Here is a 16,442-nt window from a genome sequence, read left to right as displayed (position 1 = left end):
ATCTGGATATGGTCCCACTGAATGTATTAGGTTCATTATTAATTTAAAAGCCTCTCCTAACATAAAAATCTTCATAACTCAGTGGCTGGTTATTAAATCTTTGCATTATTGATGCTCTTTCTTCTTCTTTGCTAGCTTTCAAATATTTCACTGCCTATTGGTGTATCTCTCCCAGTAAACTGAGAAAAGGGAAGGAGGAAACACTCAAGGCAAATCAGCTTGTGTGCTTCCACCTCTGGTAAAGTACTTGAGAGAGAAGTAGCTATAAATACAACTTCTGAAATTTATTGAATAATATGTGGTGTAGTGAATAAAGAAGATCTGGAGCCTACGCCTGTCTGCTTCTAATAGTAACTAGATTTTTATTGGAAAGACGATCACTTAAAAAAATTTTTTTAAGTCCTAAAAGTAAGTTAGGTTACCATTATAAAAGCTAGAAATATGCCAAAAAGTATTAAAACTAATACTTATTTAACTTAACCCTAAGAAAACCATTGTGAACATTATTCTGTATTGCCTTTCATTTTTAAAATAGGTTTATTATGTAAAATTTATGTTTTGTATAGTTTTATTCACATGAACAAATTTAGTCATGAGTTCACAGCTCTTTGTTATTCAGGAAGACAGTGATCTTTTTAACGTATTAACCTTTGCTCTGGATGAGGCTGATTTAACACTCCATGTGCTATGCTAACCTCACCACAAATGTAGATACCATCTGTCACCATGAAGTGCTATAGCAATAACATGGATCATATTCTCTTTCATCCCTGTCACTTATTCATTCCACACTGGAAGCCTCTACCTCCACTGCCTTCACCCATCTTTGCATCTGGCAGCCACTAGTTTGTTTTCTGTGTTCTGTATTTATGGTCTGGTTTGTTTTTGTTTCGTTTTGTAGATTACACATATAAGTGAAATCATATGGTATTTGTCTTTTTCTATCTGATTTATTGCACTTATAATGCTCTCTAGGTCCATCTATGTTGTCACAAATGGTAAGACCTCAATCTTCTTATGGCTGAATAATATTACATTGTGTGTGTATATATATATATATATATATATATATAGGTACACATATGTCATATCTTTATCTGTTCATCTATCAATAGACACTTAGGAGTGGACATAATTATTCATATTTGTCTTTGTTTTCCTTGGGTAAATACCAGTAATGAAGTTACTGAATTGTATGGTATCTCTATTTTTAATTTTATGAGGAATCTCCATACTGTTTTCCACGGTGGCCACACTAGTTTACACTGCCATCAAAGGCACATGAGGGCTCCTTTTCCACTGAATCCTTACCAACATTTGTCATTTCTTGTCTTTGTGATACTAGCCATTCTGACGGTCCACAGTGCTATCTTGTGGTTTTGGTTTGCATTCCCTTGCTGATAGTGGTGTGGAGCCTCTTCATGTGTCTGGTGGCTATTTGTATGTCTTGTTGAAGAAAATGTCTATTCAGGAGTTTTGCCCATTTTTAAATTAGATGATGTGGTGTTCCATTATTTTGGCATAGTCCCATTGATGTGTTGCTGCTTTTGTTTTACTTGCCTGAGGAGACCTATCCATAAGTATGTTGTTGAGGCCAATGTCCAATGGTTTACTGCCTAGGTTTTCTTTTAGGAGTTTTATGGCTCCATTTAGCTCTTTAATCCATCTTGAGTTTATGAAAGTGGTCCAGTTTCATTCTTATGCATTTAGCCATCCAGTTTCCTCAACACCATTTGCTGAAAAGACCATCTTTCCCCCATTGTATACTCTTGCCCCCTTTGCTGTAGATTAACTGACCAGAGGATCATGGGGTCTTTTCCGAGCTCTCTGTCCTATTCCCTGGATTTAAAGGTCTCTTTTGGTGCTGGTACCATACTGCTTTGATTACTATAGTCTTGCAGTACGTCTTGAAATCTGGGATTGTGATACCTCCAGCTTTGTTGTTCTCTCTCAAGGGTGTGCCTTGGCTGTTTGAGTTTTTTTTTTTTTTGATTTCATGGAAATTTATTTATTCTAGTTTGGCAGAAAACGCTAGTGTTTTTGATAGGGATCGTTCTGAATCTGTAGATTGCTTTGAGCAGTATGAACATTCCAGCAATATTCATTCTTCCAGTCCATGAGCATGGTATATTTTCCATTTGTTTGTGTCATCAAATTTCTTTCATCAATGTCTTCTAGTTCTCAGAGGATAGGTCTTTCACCTCCTTGGTCCAATTGATTCCTAGGTGTTATTTTCTTTTTGGTATGATGGAAGTGGAATTGTTTGCTTAATATCTCTTTATGCTACTTCATTTATTGTGTAAAGATACAACAGTTTCTGTATATTAATATTGTAGCCTTCAACTTTACTGAATTCAGTTATTCTGCTAGTTTCATGATTGAGTTTTTGGTGTTTCCTATGTATAGTAAAAGGTCATCTGCAAGTAGTGACAGTTTTACTTCTTCCTTACCAATTTGGATGCTTTTATTTTGACCTCTTCTGGTTTCTGGGGCAAGGGCATCCAGTACTATGTTGAATAACAGTGTTGAGAGTAGGCATGCTTGTTGTCTTCTGATCTTAGAGGAAAAGTTGTTTTTCACCAGTACGTTTGCCTTTATTATGTTGAGGCCTGTCCTCCCTGAACCCACTTTGATAAGAGTTTGTCTCTTGAATGATGTTGCCCTTATTAGATTGCTTTCTCCGCATCTATTGAGATGATTATATGGCTTTTATCCTCATTGGATAGTTGAGGATTGGATCAGTTGTAGAACACTGATTTATGGATATTTATCCAATCGTGTATCCCTGGAATAAATCTCCCTTGATCATGGTGAGTGATCCTTTTAATGTACTGTTGAATTAGTTTGCTACTGTTTTGTTGAGGATTTTTGCATCTATTTCCATTAGTGATCTTGGCGTGTAGTTTTCTTGTGTCTTGGTCTGGTTTTGGTGTCAGGGTAATGTTGGTCTCATAGAAGGTATTTGAAGGTTTTCTTCCTTTTCTGTTCTTTGGAATAGTTTGAGCAGAATAAATCTTAACTCTTTTCTCAATATTTGGTAGAGCTTGCCTACAAAATCCATCATCTGGTTCTGGCCTTTTCTTTGAGATTTGATTACTTGTTCAATTTTGTTACTAGTTATTGGTCTGTTTAGATTTTCTGTTTCTTTATGGTTCAGTTCTAGAAGATTATGTTTCTAGGAATTTCTCCATCTCTTCAAGGTTGCCCAATTTGTTGGCATGTAAGTTTTAATAGCAGTCTTTGTAATTTCTGATTTGATTTGGATCCTTTTTTAATGATTCTAGCTAAAGATTTATCAATTTTTAAATGTTTTAAAAGAAGCAGCTCTTGGTATAATTGTTCAATTTTTTTCTCTTCCTTCTGGGACCACTATATAATGCAAATACTTCTTTGGTTGATGTTGTCCAAATGATCCCTTAACCTAGTTTCTTTTTCCTATGTAGCTGGGGTACTACTGCTGTTTTCCATATGGCTTATTCATTCTTCTGTATCCTCTAATCTACTGTTGACTCCCTCTAGTATATGATTGGTTCTTTTCAAATTTTCTGTTTGGGGTTCTGAGATCATCTACTCTCCTCCTCTCCAGTCTGGTGAGCATCTTTATGACCATTACTTTGAATTCCTTATCAGGTAGATTGGTTATCTCTGATTCACTTAGTTCAGTTATTTTTGAGGTTTTATCTAATTCCTTTGTTTGGAGCATATTTCTATGTGTCCTAATTTTGTTGACTTTGTCTTTATTTCTATGAATTGGGCAGAACAACTACTTCTCCTAAAGCTGAAAGAATGGTCTCATGTATGGTTGTCCCATGTGTAGACTGTGTGTACCTGGTAACTGGATGGCTGCAGCTGTGGCTGGCATGGGCTGCGGGTCCCACGGCACTTGGTGCTGGGGCTGCCCTGGGGCTCTCCAAGCAGAAGGCATGCCTTCCATTTTTACAATTATTGGAATACCTCTTTTTTTAAAGATAGAACAGTCATATATTTGATATCGTAACGGTTTTTTCCAACGTATTCTATCATGAGCTTTTTCTTACAATATTAAATTACTTCAAAAACGTAATAGGGTATATCTTTACTATGCTGTCATTAAAAATTATCTACTTAACATCTAATTTGTTGATCTATACGTAATTCTGTAACCATCTCTATACATAACTCTAATCACAACTCTATTTAGTTAGGATATATTTTTAGGAAGAGAATTTCTGAGAAATTAAAGATGAGGGGACCAAAAAAGATTTATATCAAGATAGAGTCCCTTTGGTAGTGAATGAGAGAACCATCTCACCATGTCCTCATGAACACCAGGAGAGGTCAAATTGGATAAACAAAAACTTGTGTTTGTTTGATTACTGATGACTAGCTTTCTGACCTAACCTTCTCTCAGGGCCTGTTTCCTTATGCCTGAAAAGAAGTGAGGAGGGTACTAGACTCAATTATTCCTAAGGTATATACAGCACAAAACAATCCCTTTTCATCCTTGCTGTTCATTCTTGAATTATTAATTGCTTAGTATCTTAGTTTGCTCTTCTTTAGGAAGAGAATCCCAAGAAAAAAATTCATAGGTAGATGTGCTCTAATTTAAGAAAAACCAGTTATTTGTAAATCAAAGTTCTAACTTTTTTTTTAATAGGATTTTTTAAAGGTTTATCCTAATATAATTTACAAGGTTTCCTTTAAGTAGCAAATTTGCCTGGTACAATGAAAACATGATTTAATCATCAAATATTGGATTTAAAACAATTTTTCAAAAAGCTAGTCACTGTGTAAATGACAAGATCTTTAGTTCAGATACTATCTAAGCTATAGTGCACAGATAGCTTAATGGAAGGTCATAAGAGACCCAGGTCAAAGAACAAAACAAAGGTGTCACTGTAATTTTACCTTTTTTTTCCCCTGAAGATTTACTTATTAGAGAGAGGGGGTGTGCAAGCAGGGGGAGGGGCAAAAGGAGAGAGACAAGCAGACTCCCAACCTAGCAGGGAGCCTGATGCAGGACTCGATACCAGGACTCTGGGATCATGACCCAAAGCAGTCAGATGCTCAACCACTCTGAGCCCCCCAGGCAGTCCTGTAATTTTACTTTTAGATAAACTTAAAGGAGAGACTGATCGGGGCGGGGGGGTAGTGTCTGACATGCACACTAATGGTTTTGATAGATTTAAAAGGGTCTCACAAAAAGTAACTCAAAAGACTGGGAGAGCAACCCTCCCCTCTATACTTTAGGGAAATACTGAGAAAGAAGAAACTGTTAAGTCCACCTAACATGGTAATTTCTTATTTCTCCTAGTATTGTTCTTATTAATGCCTTGCATATGTCTTTTTTTTTTGCATATGTCTTCTATGCAAATTAATCATTCATCTTTTTCACTATCAAAGGTTGAGCTTGTTCAGATAGTCATCGATGGAGTCAACTACCTCGTGGATTGTGAAAAGAAGTTGGAGAGAGGTCAAGATATTAAGGTCCCACCACCTCTGCCTCAGTTTAGCAGGAAGTGAACTTTTTCTTTTTCAAACTACAAATAATCTGTCTGCTGGTATGACAGACATCAAGAATTTTTACTCTGAGAGTTTTTATAGACTTGGAAAAATGTAAAATTGTATATCCTATCTTTAAAATAAAACTCTCCTTAATATCCTTAGTTTCCCTGATTTTTAAAAATCGTATTAAGAATGCAAATAAATCAAATTACAAGTAGCAGGCAAAAATATGTTAAAGCAAGATAAAACATTTTTAGGACCACTTACACACAAATCTAAAAACCTTCCAGTCATCTAGATATTATAATATTAAGACTAACAAAACTTTATGGGCAACACTGGTATATTAGTCCTTCATTTTCCAATCATATTTCTGGTAACTAGAGCATCTCTCTTGAGGATGTGGAAATAAATACAACTACACAAATGAGGACACACAGAGGCTACTTATTCAGGGATGGATACAGAAAGGGAGAGTCAGCCACCATCACTTAAATTTATCAGAAACTCAAATACAACCATATAAAACCATTCTGGTGACAAATGGGAGTTTCAGGTATAACCTGATGGGGTTGTAGGCATGGAGAAACAAAGCAGAACAACTCGAAATAAGGTATCTAATGGAACTGGTTTGAGAAGCATATTTAGCTTTCTTTGGTTGGTCCTGAGTTGGAAGAAGGGTAAAAAAAAATTAGGGAAAATGGCAGTTACAGACCACGTCAAATCTCTCAGCTGTTAAGTTAGACGGCTTAGCCTGTGGCTTGGCTTCCTGAACTGGATGCTGCAAAGATTATGAGTTAAAGTAATACTGTCAAATATGGTCTGAAATTGTGTGTTACATATATATATATATAAAATTTTTTATTCATGAGAGACAGAGAAGGGGAGAGAGGCAGAGACACAGGCAGAGGGAGAAGCAGGCTCCATGCAGGAAGCCAAATGCGAGACTCGATCCCGGACTCCAGGATCATGCCCTGGGCCGAAGGCAGGCACCAAACCGCTGAGCCACCCAGGGATCCCCATGGGTTTGTATATTTACTCTCTCAAGAGAAGTCTACAATTTGAGGTCGAATATTGAATATGTGTTAGTATAATTCAAAAGCTAAATTATTCCCTCAGCATGCATATACTTATATCAAATTCTGATATACTTTTACATCCATCATGTGATATCTGGAACGTGAAGGGGCATGACAGAAGAGTTAGGGAGAACTCTGTAGGAAGTTGTGAAATTGTGCCACAACATTAAAAAAAAGTGTTAGCTTCAGTGACAGGAATGAGATCAAGTTCTGCATTCTGCAGGTGAACACTATAGGTGCTAGGGTAAAAATTAATTGCTGTTCTAAATGTACACATTTGCCTTCCATCCTGCTACACTGAGAAAAAATGAAAAGAGAATGTACTCAGGCTAGTGCTGATAGGTATCACATTAATTTCTGAATGGTAAATTGATGTGTGGTAAAAATTCAGACAAGGAAACTGGAGTCAATATAACTGAAAATATCATGTTAAATATCCTGAATGGGATGGAGTGGAGGCTGTTCTATCAGTCAAGGCCTATAGACAAAGGAGAGATCAGAAAGAACTTCATGCAGTGACTGGCATTCTAGGGACAGACAGATGAGGGGGAGCTAACACTGGTGGTATGGTATGGTAGTTGACTCCATATGCACATTGGAATTGCACAAGTCCCAACTCTCCCACCATAGGACATTAAATGATTTACTCAACCTCTATGTTCCTCTGTTTCCTTTGTATATAATGATCACAATAATGACTACCTCATAGGGCTGTTGGGAGCAGAACATTGATAATTGCAAAATGCATTTCAAAGTGCTCAATACATTGTAAAGGCATGTACTCAAGGCATGTACTCCCTACTATATAGGGAGTTTTTGGAAAAAGTCATAAAAAGATAGGAACCATTACAGTAATATTACAATAACTGATCTCTGAATATCCCTTAAAACCATGCTTTATGGCAAACCAACAGACCTGACAGTTCCTCTTCTGAAAGGCCTTATAAGAGGTAAATGAAGGCAAATGCCTACAGCTAAAGAAACATAAGCATATAGGAGCTGAGGAGATCAGCAGGGGCATATGCCAACATTATTTTGGTGGGCTTTTTTGTTTTTTGTTTTTTTGAAAGAACAGTTGGAAAGCAAGTACTGGCATAAAAATATATGGATACTGACATAAAAAGGAAGCAAGCTTTGTGATCTAAACCTACATGACAACATTTAAAAAGAGTCAATATCTATTCTTCTCAAGCTATTCCCAGAAACAGAAGACGAAGGAAAAGTTTGAAATTAATTCTACCACACCAGCATTAGCCTGATACCAAGACCAAAGGCACAGAGAAGAAAAAAACCACAGGCCAGTATCTTTGATGAACACATGCAAAACTCCCCAGCCAAACATGAGCACAATCAATTCAACAGTACATGAAAAGGATCATTCATCATGGTTCAGTGGGATTTATTCCTGAGACACAAGGGTGGTTCAATACTCACAAATCAAGCAATGGGATACATCACATTAATAAGAGGGAGGATAGGGATCCCTGGGTGGCGCAGCGGTTTGGCGCCTGCCTTTGGCCCAGGGCGCGATCCTGGAGACCCGGGATCGAATCCCACGTCGGGCTCCCGGTGCATGGAGCCTGCTTCTCCCTCCGCCTGTGTCTCTGCCTCTCTCTCTCTCTCTCTCTCTCTGTGACTATCATAAATAAATAAAAAATTAAAAAAGAAATTAAAAAAAAAAAAAGAGGGAGGATAAAAACCCTATCATCTCAGTAGATGCAGAGAAAGCATCTAACAAAATACAATATCTATCCATGATACAAATTCTCATCAAAGGGGATTCAGGGAAAACAGTCCTCAACATAATAAAGGCCATATATGAACAAATCACAGCTAAACACATACTCAATGGATGAAAAAATTTTTCCTCTTAGATCAGGAGGATGACAAGCATGTCTACCCTCACCAGTTTTATTCACCATAGTAGTGGACATCATAGCTACAGCAATCAGACAGAGAAGGAAAGAAAAAGCATCCAAAGTGGTAAGGAGGAAGTACAACTATCACTATTGTAGATGACATGATAATATACATACAAAACCCAAAGGTCTCCATAAAAAAATAAAAAAAAAAAACTCCATTAGAAACCAGGAAGAAAGTATCAGAATACATGAAATCATTAAAGTTGCAGAATACAAAATTAATACGCAGAAATCTGTTGTGTTTCTACACACCAATAACAAAGTAGAGACTAAGCAAACAATTCCACTTACATCGCGCCAAAAAGAAAATAACACCTAGGAATCAATTGGACCAAGGAGGTGAAAGACCTATCCTCAGAGAACAAGACGACATTGATGAAAGAAATTTGATGACACAAATGGAAAATATACCATGCTCATGGACTGGAAGAATGAATATTGCTGGAATGTTCATACTGCTCAAAGCAATCTACAGATTCAGAACGACCCCTATCAAAACAACACTAGCATTTTCTGCCAAACTAGAATAAATAAATTTCCATGAAATCGAAAAAAAAAACCCAAACAGCCAAGGCACTCTTGAGAGAGAACAACAAAGTTGGAGGTATCACAATCTCAGGTTTCAAGATGTACTGCAAGACTATAGTAATCAAAGCAGTATGGTACCAGCACCAAAAGAGACCTTTAAATCCAGGGAACAGGACAGAGAGCTCGGAAAATGTGGTCATCCCCCCATGATCCTCTGGTCAGTTAATCTACAGCAAAGGGGGCAAGAGTATACAATGGGGGAAAGATGGTCTTTTCAGCAAATGGTGCTGAGGAAACTGGATGGCTAAATGCATAAGAATGAAACTGGACCACTTTCCTATACCACACACAAGAATAAACTCAAGATGGATTAAAGAGCTAAATGTGAGGCATGGAGCCATAAAACTCCTAACAGAAAACTTAGACAGTAAACCACTGGACATTGACCTCAACAACATACTTATGGATAGGTCTCCTCAGGCAAGTAAAACAAAAGCAGTACCACACAACTGGGACCTCAACAAAATAACAAGCTTCTGCACAGCGAAGGAAACTATCAACACAATGAAAAGGCAACCTACTGAATGGGAGAAAATACAAGTGATATTTCCAATAAGGGGTTCATATCTAAAATATGTAAAGCACTCACTGAAGTCAACATGGAAACAACAAATCATCAGATGAAAAGATGGGCAGAACATCTAAATATACATTTTCCCCCAAGAAGACCTACAAATAACCACCAGACACGTGAAAAGAATCTCCACATTACTAACGTCAAGGAAATGCAAACCATAATCACAATGAGACATACCTCACATTTGTCAGAACGGCCAGAATCACACAGACAAGAAATGACAAGTGTCAACGAGGATGTGGAGGAAAAGGAGCCCTCATGCATACTGTTGGTGGCAATGTAAATTGGTGCAGTCACCATGAAAAACTATGGAGCTTCCCCAAAATATTAAAGGTGGAATTACTGGATCACCATGTGATCCACTATGAGTTGTTTACACAAAGAAAACAAAGACACAAATTTGAAACGGTATAAGCACCCCATGTGGATAATACTGCAGCATTATTTACAACAAACATGATGTGGCAACTATCTAAGTGTCTGTGATAGGTTGAACAGATTAAGAAGTCATCTAAAGGATTCAAGGGACTTCATGACTGCAGAATTTAGACCTAATCAGGCTGAAATAAAAAATCAATTAAATGAGATACAATCCAAACTGGAGGTCCTAATGATGAGGGTTAATGAGGTAGAAGAAAGAATGAGTGACATAGAAGACAAGCGGCAAGCTGATGGCAAGGAAGGAAGCTGAGAAAAAAGAGAAAACAATTAAGAGCCATGAGGAAAGGTTAAGGTAAATAAATGATAACCTCAGAAGGAAGAATCTACATATAATTGGGGTTCTAGAGAGTGCTGAGAGGACCAGAGGGCAGAAAGCATATTTGAACAAATCATAGCTGAGAACTTCCCTAATTTGGGGAGGGAAACAGGCATTCAGATCCAGGAGATAGAGGTTTTCCCCTCCCAAAATCAATAAAAACCATTCAGCACCTTGACATTTAATAGTGAAACTTGCCAATTCCAAAGGTAAAGAGAAGATCCTAAAAGTAGTAAGAGACAAGAGATCCCTAACTTATATGGGGGGAAATATTAGATTAACAGCAGACCTCTCCACAGAGACCTGGCAGGCAAGAAAGGGCTGGCAGGATATATTCAGGGCACTAAATGAGAAGAACATGCAGCCAAGAATACTCTATCCAGCAAGGCTCTCATTCAGAATAGAAGGAGAGATAAAGAGCTTCCAAGATAGGCAGAAACTGAAAGAATATGTGACCTCCAAACCAGCTCAGAAAGAAATATTAAGGGGGACCTTGCAAAAGAAACAGGAATCCCAAAGAAATAATCTGCAAAAACAGGGACTGAATAGCTATTACGATGACACTAAATTCATATCTTTCACTAGTTACTCTGAACGCGAATGGGCTAAATGATCCCATCAAAAGACACAGGTTTTCAAACTGGATAAAAAAGCAAGACCCATTTATTTGCTGTCTACAAGAGACTCATTTTAGACCTAAGGACACCTGTAGCCTGAAAATGAAAGGTTGGAGAACCATTTACCATTCAAGTGGTCCTCAAAAGAAAGCAGGGGTAGCAATCCTCATGTCAGATAAAGTTTATTCCAAAGACTGTAGTAAGTGATGAAGAGGGACATTATATCATACTTAAAGGGTCTATCCAACAAGGAGACCTAACAGTCATGAATATTTATACCTCTAATGTGGGAGCTGCCAAGTATATCAATTCATAACCAAAGTAAAGACATACTTAGATAATAATACACTAATAGGAGACTTCAACATGGCATTTTCTGCAAATGACAGATATTCTAAGCACATCACCAAAGAAACAAGGGCTTTATTTCTTTTAAAGACTTTATTTATTTATACATGAGAGAGAGAGAGAGAGAGAGAGAGAGAGAGAGAGAGGCAGAGACCCAGGCAGAGGGAGAAGCAGGCTCCTTGCAGGGAGCCCAACGTGGGACTCCATCCTGGACCTCCAGGATCAGGCCCTGGGCTGAAGGTGGTGCTAAACCACTGAGCCACCCGGGCTGCCCAAAACAAAGGCTTTTAAATGATACACTGGACCAGATAGATTTCAGATACATACAGAACTTTCCATTCGAATGCAACTGAATACACATTCTTCTCAAGTGCACATGGAACTTTCTCCAGAACAGACCACATACTGGGTCACAAATCAGGTCTCAACTGATACCAAAAGATTGGATTGTCCCCTGCATATTTTCAGACCATAATGCTTTGAAACTTGAACTCAATCATAAGAAATTTAGAAGAAACTCAAACACTGGAGGTTAAAGAGCATCCTATTAAAAGATGAATGGGGCGCTCCTGCCCCGAGCTGAGCAGGAAATTAGAGAAGAATTAAGAAGATTCAGGGAAACTAATGAAAATGAAGATACAACCATTCAAAATCTTTGGGAGGAAGGAGGGGCAAGATGGTAGAAGAGTAGGGTCCCCAAATCACCTGTCCCCAACAAATTACCTAGATAACCTTCAAATCATCCTGAAAATCTACGAATTCGGCCTGAGATTTAAAGAGAGACCAGCTGGAATGCTACAGTGAGAAGAGTTCACGCTTCTATCAAGGTAGGAAGATGGGGGGATCCCTGGGTGGCAGAGCGATTTGGCGCCTGCCTTTGGCCCAGGGCGCGATCCTGGAGACCTGGGATCGGGTCCCACGTCGGGCTCCCGGTGCATGGAGCCTGCTTCTCCCTCTGCCTGTGTCTCTGCCTCTCTCTCTCTCTCTCTCTGTGTGTGTGACTATCATAAAAAAAAAAAAAAAAAAAAGGTAGGAAGATGAGGAAAAAGAAATAAAGAAACAAAAGGCATCCAAGGGGGAGGGGCCCCCGCGAGGAGCCGGGCTAAGGCCAGGGCGAGTGTCCCCAGGACAGGAGAGCCCCGTCCCGGAGAAGCAGGAGCTGCACCAACCTTCCGGGGTGGAAAGGCGCCCGCAGGGAGTTAGAGCAGGACCCAGGAGGGCGGGGATTCCCTCGGGCTCCCTGGGACACTAACAGGCACCTGCAGCAGGAGAGTGCGCCGAGCTCCCTAAGGGCTACAGCGCGCACGGCGGGACCCGGAGCAGCTCGGAGGGGCTCGCGCGGCGGCTCCGCGGAGGGGGCTGCGGGGCGGGAGCGCGAATCCAACAGCGCAGGCCACGTAGCACAGGGCGCCGGGACACAGCCCAGAATCCGGCCTCCCCCTGGGACAGGCAGAGGCCGGGAGGGCCCAGGACAGCAAGGACGCTTCTGCCCCGAGCTGAGCAGATCAGCGGCCCCGCCCCGGAGCCTCCAGGCCCTGCAGACGGAGAGCCCCGGAGTTACTGCGGGGGCTGAATCCAGGTTTCCAGAGCTCCCTAGGCATTGTGGCTGTTCCTCCTGGGGCCTCATGGGGTGAACAACCCCCAGTGAGCCCTGCACCAGGCAGGGGGCAGAGCAGCTCCCCCAAGTGCTAACACCTGAAAATCAGCACAACAGGCACCTCCCTCAGAAGACCAGCTAGACGGACCAGTTCCAGAGGAAGTCAAGGGACTTAAAGTATACAGAATCAGAAGATACTCCCCCGTGTCTTTTGTTTTATTTTTGTTTTGTTTTGTGTTTTTTTTTTCTTTCTGATTTCTGATTGCTTCCCCCTTTTTTTTCACCTTTCTTTTTCTTTCTCTTTTTCTTCTCTTTTTTCCCTTTTTTTCTTCTTTCTCTTTTTTCTTTTTCTCTTTTCTTTCCTCTCCCTCTCTTTTTCTCCTTTTCCCAATACAACTTGTTTTTGGCCACTCTGCACTGAGCAAAATGACTAGAAGGAAAACCTCACCTCAAAAGAAAGAATCAGAAACAGTCCTCTCTCCCACAGAGTTACAAAATCTGGATTACAATTCAATGTCAGAAAGCCAATTCAGAAGCACTATTATACAGCTACTGGTGGCTCTAAAAAAAAGCATAAAGGACTCAAGAGACTTCATGACTGCAGAATTTAGATCCAATCAGGCAGAAATTAAAAATCAATTGAATGAGATGCAATCCAAACTAGAAGTCCTAACGACGAGGGTTAACGAGGTGGAAGAACGAGTGAGTGACATAGAAGACAAGTTGATGGCAAAGAGGGAAACTGAGGAAAAAAGAGACAGACAATTAAGAGACCATGAAGACAGATTAAGGGAAATAAACGACAGCCTGAGGAAGAAAAACCTACGTTTAATTGGGGTTCCCGAGGGCGCCGAAAGGGACAGAGGGCCAGAATATGTATTTGAACAAATCCTAGCTGAAAACTTTCCTAATCTGGGAAGGGAAACAGGCATTCAGATCCAGGAAATAGAGATCCCCCCCCTAAAATCAATAAAAACCGTTCAACAGCTCGACATTTAATAGTGAAGCTTGCAAATTCCAAAGATAAGGAGAAGATCCTTAAAGCAGCAAGAGACAAAAAGTCCCTGACTTTTATGGGGAGGAGTATTAGGGTAACAGCAGACCTCTCCACAGAGACCTGGCAGGCCAGAAAGGGCGGGCAGGATATATTCAGGGTCCTAAATGAGAAGAACATGCAACCAAGAATACTTTATCCAGCAAGGCTCTCATTCAAAATGGAAGGAGAGATAAAAGAGCTTCCAAGACAGTCAGGAACTGAAAGAATATGTGACCTCCAAACCAGCTCTGCAAGAAATTTTAAGGGGGACTCTTAAAATTCCCCTTTAAGAAGAAGTTCAGTGGAACAATCCACAAAAACAAGGACTGAATAGATATCATGATGACACTAAACTCATATCTGTCAATAGTAACTCTGAACGTGAACGGGCTTAATGACCCCATCAAAAGGTGCAGGGTTTCAGACTGGAAAAAAAAGCAGGACCCATCTATTTGCTGTCTACAAGAGACTCATTTTAGACAGAAGGACACCTACAACCTAAAAATAAAAAGTTGGAGAACCATTTACCATTCAAATGGTCCTCAAAAGAAAGCAGGGGTAGCCATCCTTATATCAGATAAACTAAAATTTACCCCGAAGACTATAGTGAGAGATGAAGAGGGACACTATATCATACTCAAAGAATCTATCCAACAAGAGGACTTAACAATCCTCAATATATATGCCCCGAATGTGGGAGCTGCCAAATATTTAAACCAATTAATAACCAAACTGAAGAAATACTTAGATAATAATACACTTATACTTGGTGACTTCAATCTAGCTCTTTCTACCCTCGATAGGTCTTCTAAGCACAACATCTCCAAAGAAACGAGAGCTTTAAATGATACATTGGACCAGATGGATTTCACAGATATCTACAGAACTTTACATCCAAACTCAACTGAATTCTTCTTCTCAACACATTCTTCTCAAGTGCACATGGAGCTTTCTCCAGAATAGACCACATACTGGGTCACAAATCGGGTCTGAACCGATACCAAAAGATCGGGATAGTCCCCTGTATATTCTCAGACCATAATGCCTTGAAATTAGAACTAAATCACAACATGAAGTTTCGAAGGACCTCAAACATGTGGAGGTTAAGGACCATCCTTCTAAAAGATGAAAGGGTCAACCAGAAAATTAAGGAAGAATTAAAAAGATTCATGGAAACTAATGAGAATGAAAATATAACCGTTCAAAATCTTTGGGATGCAGCAAAAGCAGTCCTGAGGGGGAAACACATCGCAATACAAGCATCCATTCAAAAACTGGAAAGATCTCAAATACAAAAGCTCACCTTACACATAAAGGAGCTAGAGAAAAACAGCAAATGGACCCCACGCCCAGCAGAAGGAGAGAGTTAATTAAAATTTGAGCAGAACTCAATGAAATAGAGACCAAAAGAACTGTGGAACAGATCAACAGAACCAGGAGTTGGTTCTTTGAAAGAATTAATGAGATAGATAAACCATTAGCCAACCTTATTAAAGAAGAGAGAGAAGACTCAAATTAATAAAATCATGAATGAGAAAGGAGAGATCACTACCAACACCAAGGAAATACAAACGATTTTAAAAACATATTATGAACAGCTCTACACCAATAAATTAGGCAATCTAGAAGAAATGGATGCATTCCTGGAAAGCCACAAACTACCAAAACTGGAGCAGGAAGAAATAGAAAACCTGAACAGGCCAATAACCAGGGAGGAAATTGAAGCAGTCATCAAAAACCTCCCAAGACACAAGAGTCCAGGGCCAGATGGCTTCCCAGGGGAATTCTAGCAAACGTTTAAAGAAGAAATCATACCTATTCTACTAAAGCTGTTTGGAAAGACAGAAAGAGATGGAGTACTTCCAAATTCGTTCTATGAGGCCAGCATCACCTTAATTCCGAAACCAGACAAAGACCCCACCAAAAAGGAGAATTACAGACTAATATCCTTGATGAACATGGATGTAAAAATTCTCAACAAGATACTAGCCAATAGGATCCAACAACACATTAAGAAAATTATTCACCATGACCAAGTAGGATTTATCCCCGGACACAAGGCTGGTTCAACACTCGTAAAACAATCAATGTGATTCATCATATCAGCAAGAGAAAAACCAAGAACCATATGATCCTCTCATTAGATGCAGAGAAAGCATTTGACAAAATACAGCATCCATTCCTGATCAAAACACTTCAGAGTGTTGGGATAGAGGGAACTTTCCTCGACATCTTAAAAGCCATCTACGAAAAGCCCATAGCAAATATCATTCTCAATGGGGAAGCACTGGGAGCCTTTCCCTTAAGATCAGGAACAAGCCAGGGATGTCCACTCTCACCACTGCTATTCAACATAGTACTGGAAGTCCTCGCCTCAGCAATCAGACAACAAAAAGACATTAAAGGCATTCAAATTGGCAAAGAAGAAGTCAAACTC

At 39.6% G+C, this 16,442-nt stretch overlaps 1 protein-coding gene and 1 long non-coding RNA gene across 2 annotated transcripts in view; one reads left to right on the top strand and one right to left on the bottom strand.

Annotated features, from left to right (window-relative positions):
- The window catches only part of CKMT2 (creatine kinase, mitochondrial 2), a 31,439-nt gene extending 25,800 nt beyond the window's left edge, over window positions 1-5,639 (top strand). Inside the window, exon 10 of the mRNA XM_041753345.1 lies at window positions 5,383-5,639. Coding sequence (XP_041609279.1) covers window positions 5,383-5,502 — 120 coding nt within the window. The 3' untranslated portion in view covers window positions 5,503-5,639. The remainder of the gene's footprint in view (window positions 1-5,382) is intronic.
- The window catches only part of LOC121489900, a 45,517-nt gene that overhangs the window by 2,670 nt on the left and 26,405 nt on the right, over window positions 1-16,442 (bottom strand). The gene's annotated exons all lie outside the window — the stretch shown is intronic.

This window comes from Vulpes lagopus, chromosome 4 (assembly GCF_018345385.1).
Source record: "Vulpes lagopus strain Blue_001 chromosome 4, ASM1834538v1, whole genome shotgun sequence".
In the NCBI taxonomy this organism is placed as follows: Eukaryota; Metazoa; Chordata; class Mammalia; order Carnivora; family Canidae; genus Vulpes; species Vulpes lagopus.
The sequence above is the reverse complement of the archived record's forward strand: the minus strand, read 5'-3'. Positions and strand labels throughout refer to the sequence as shown.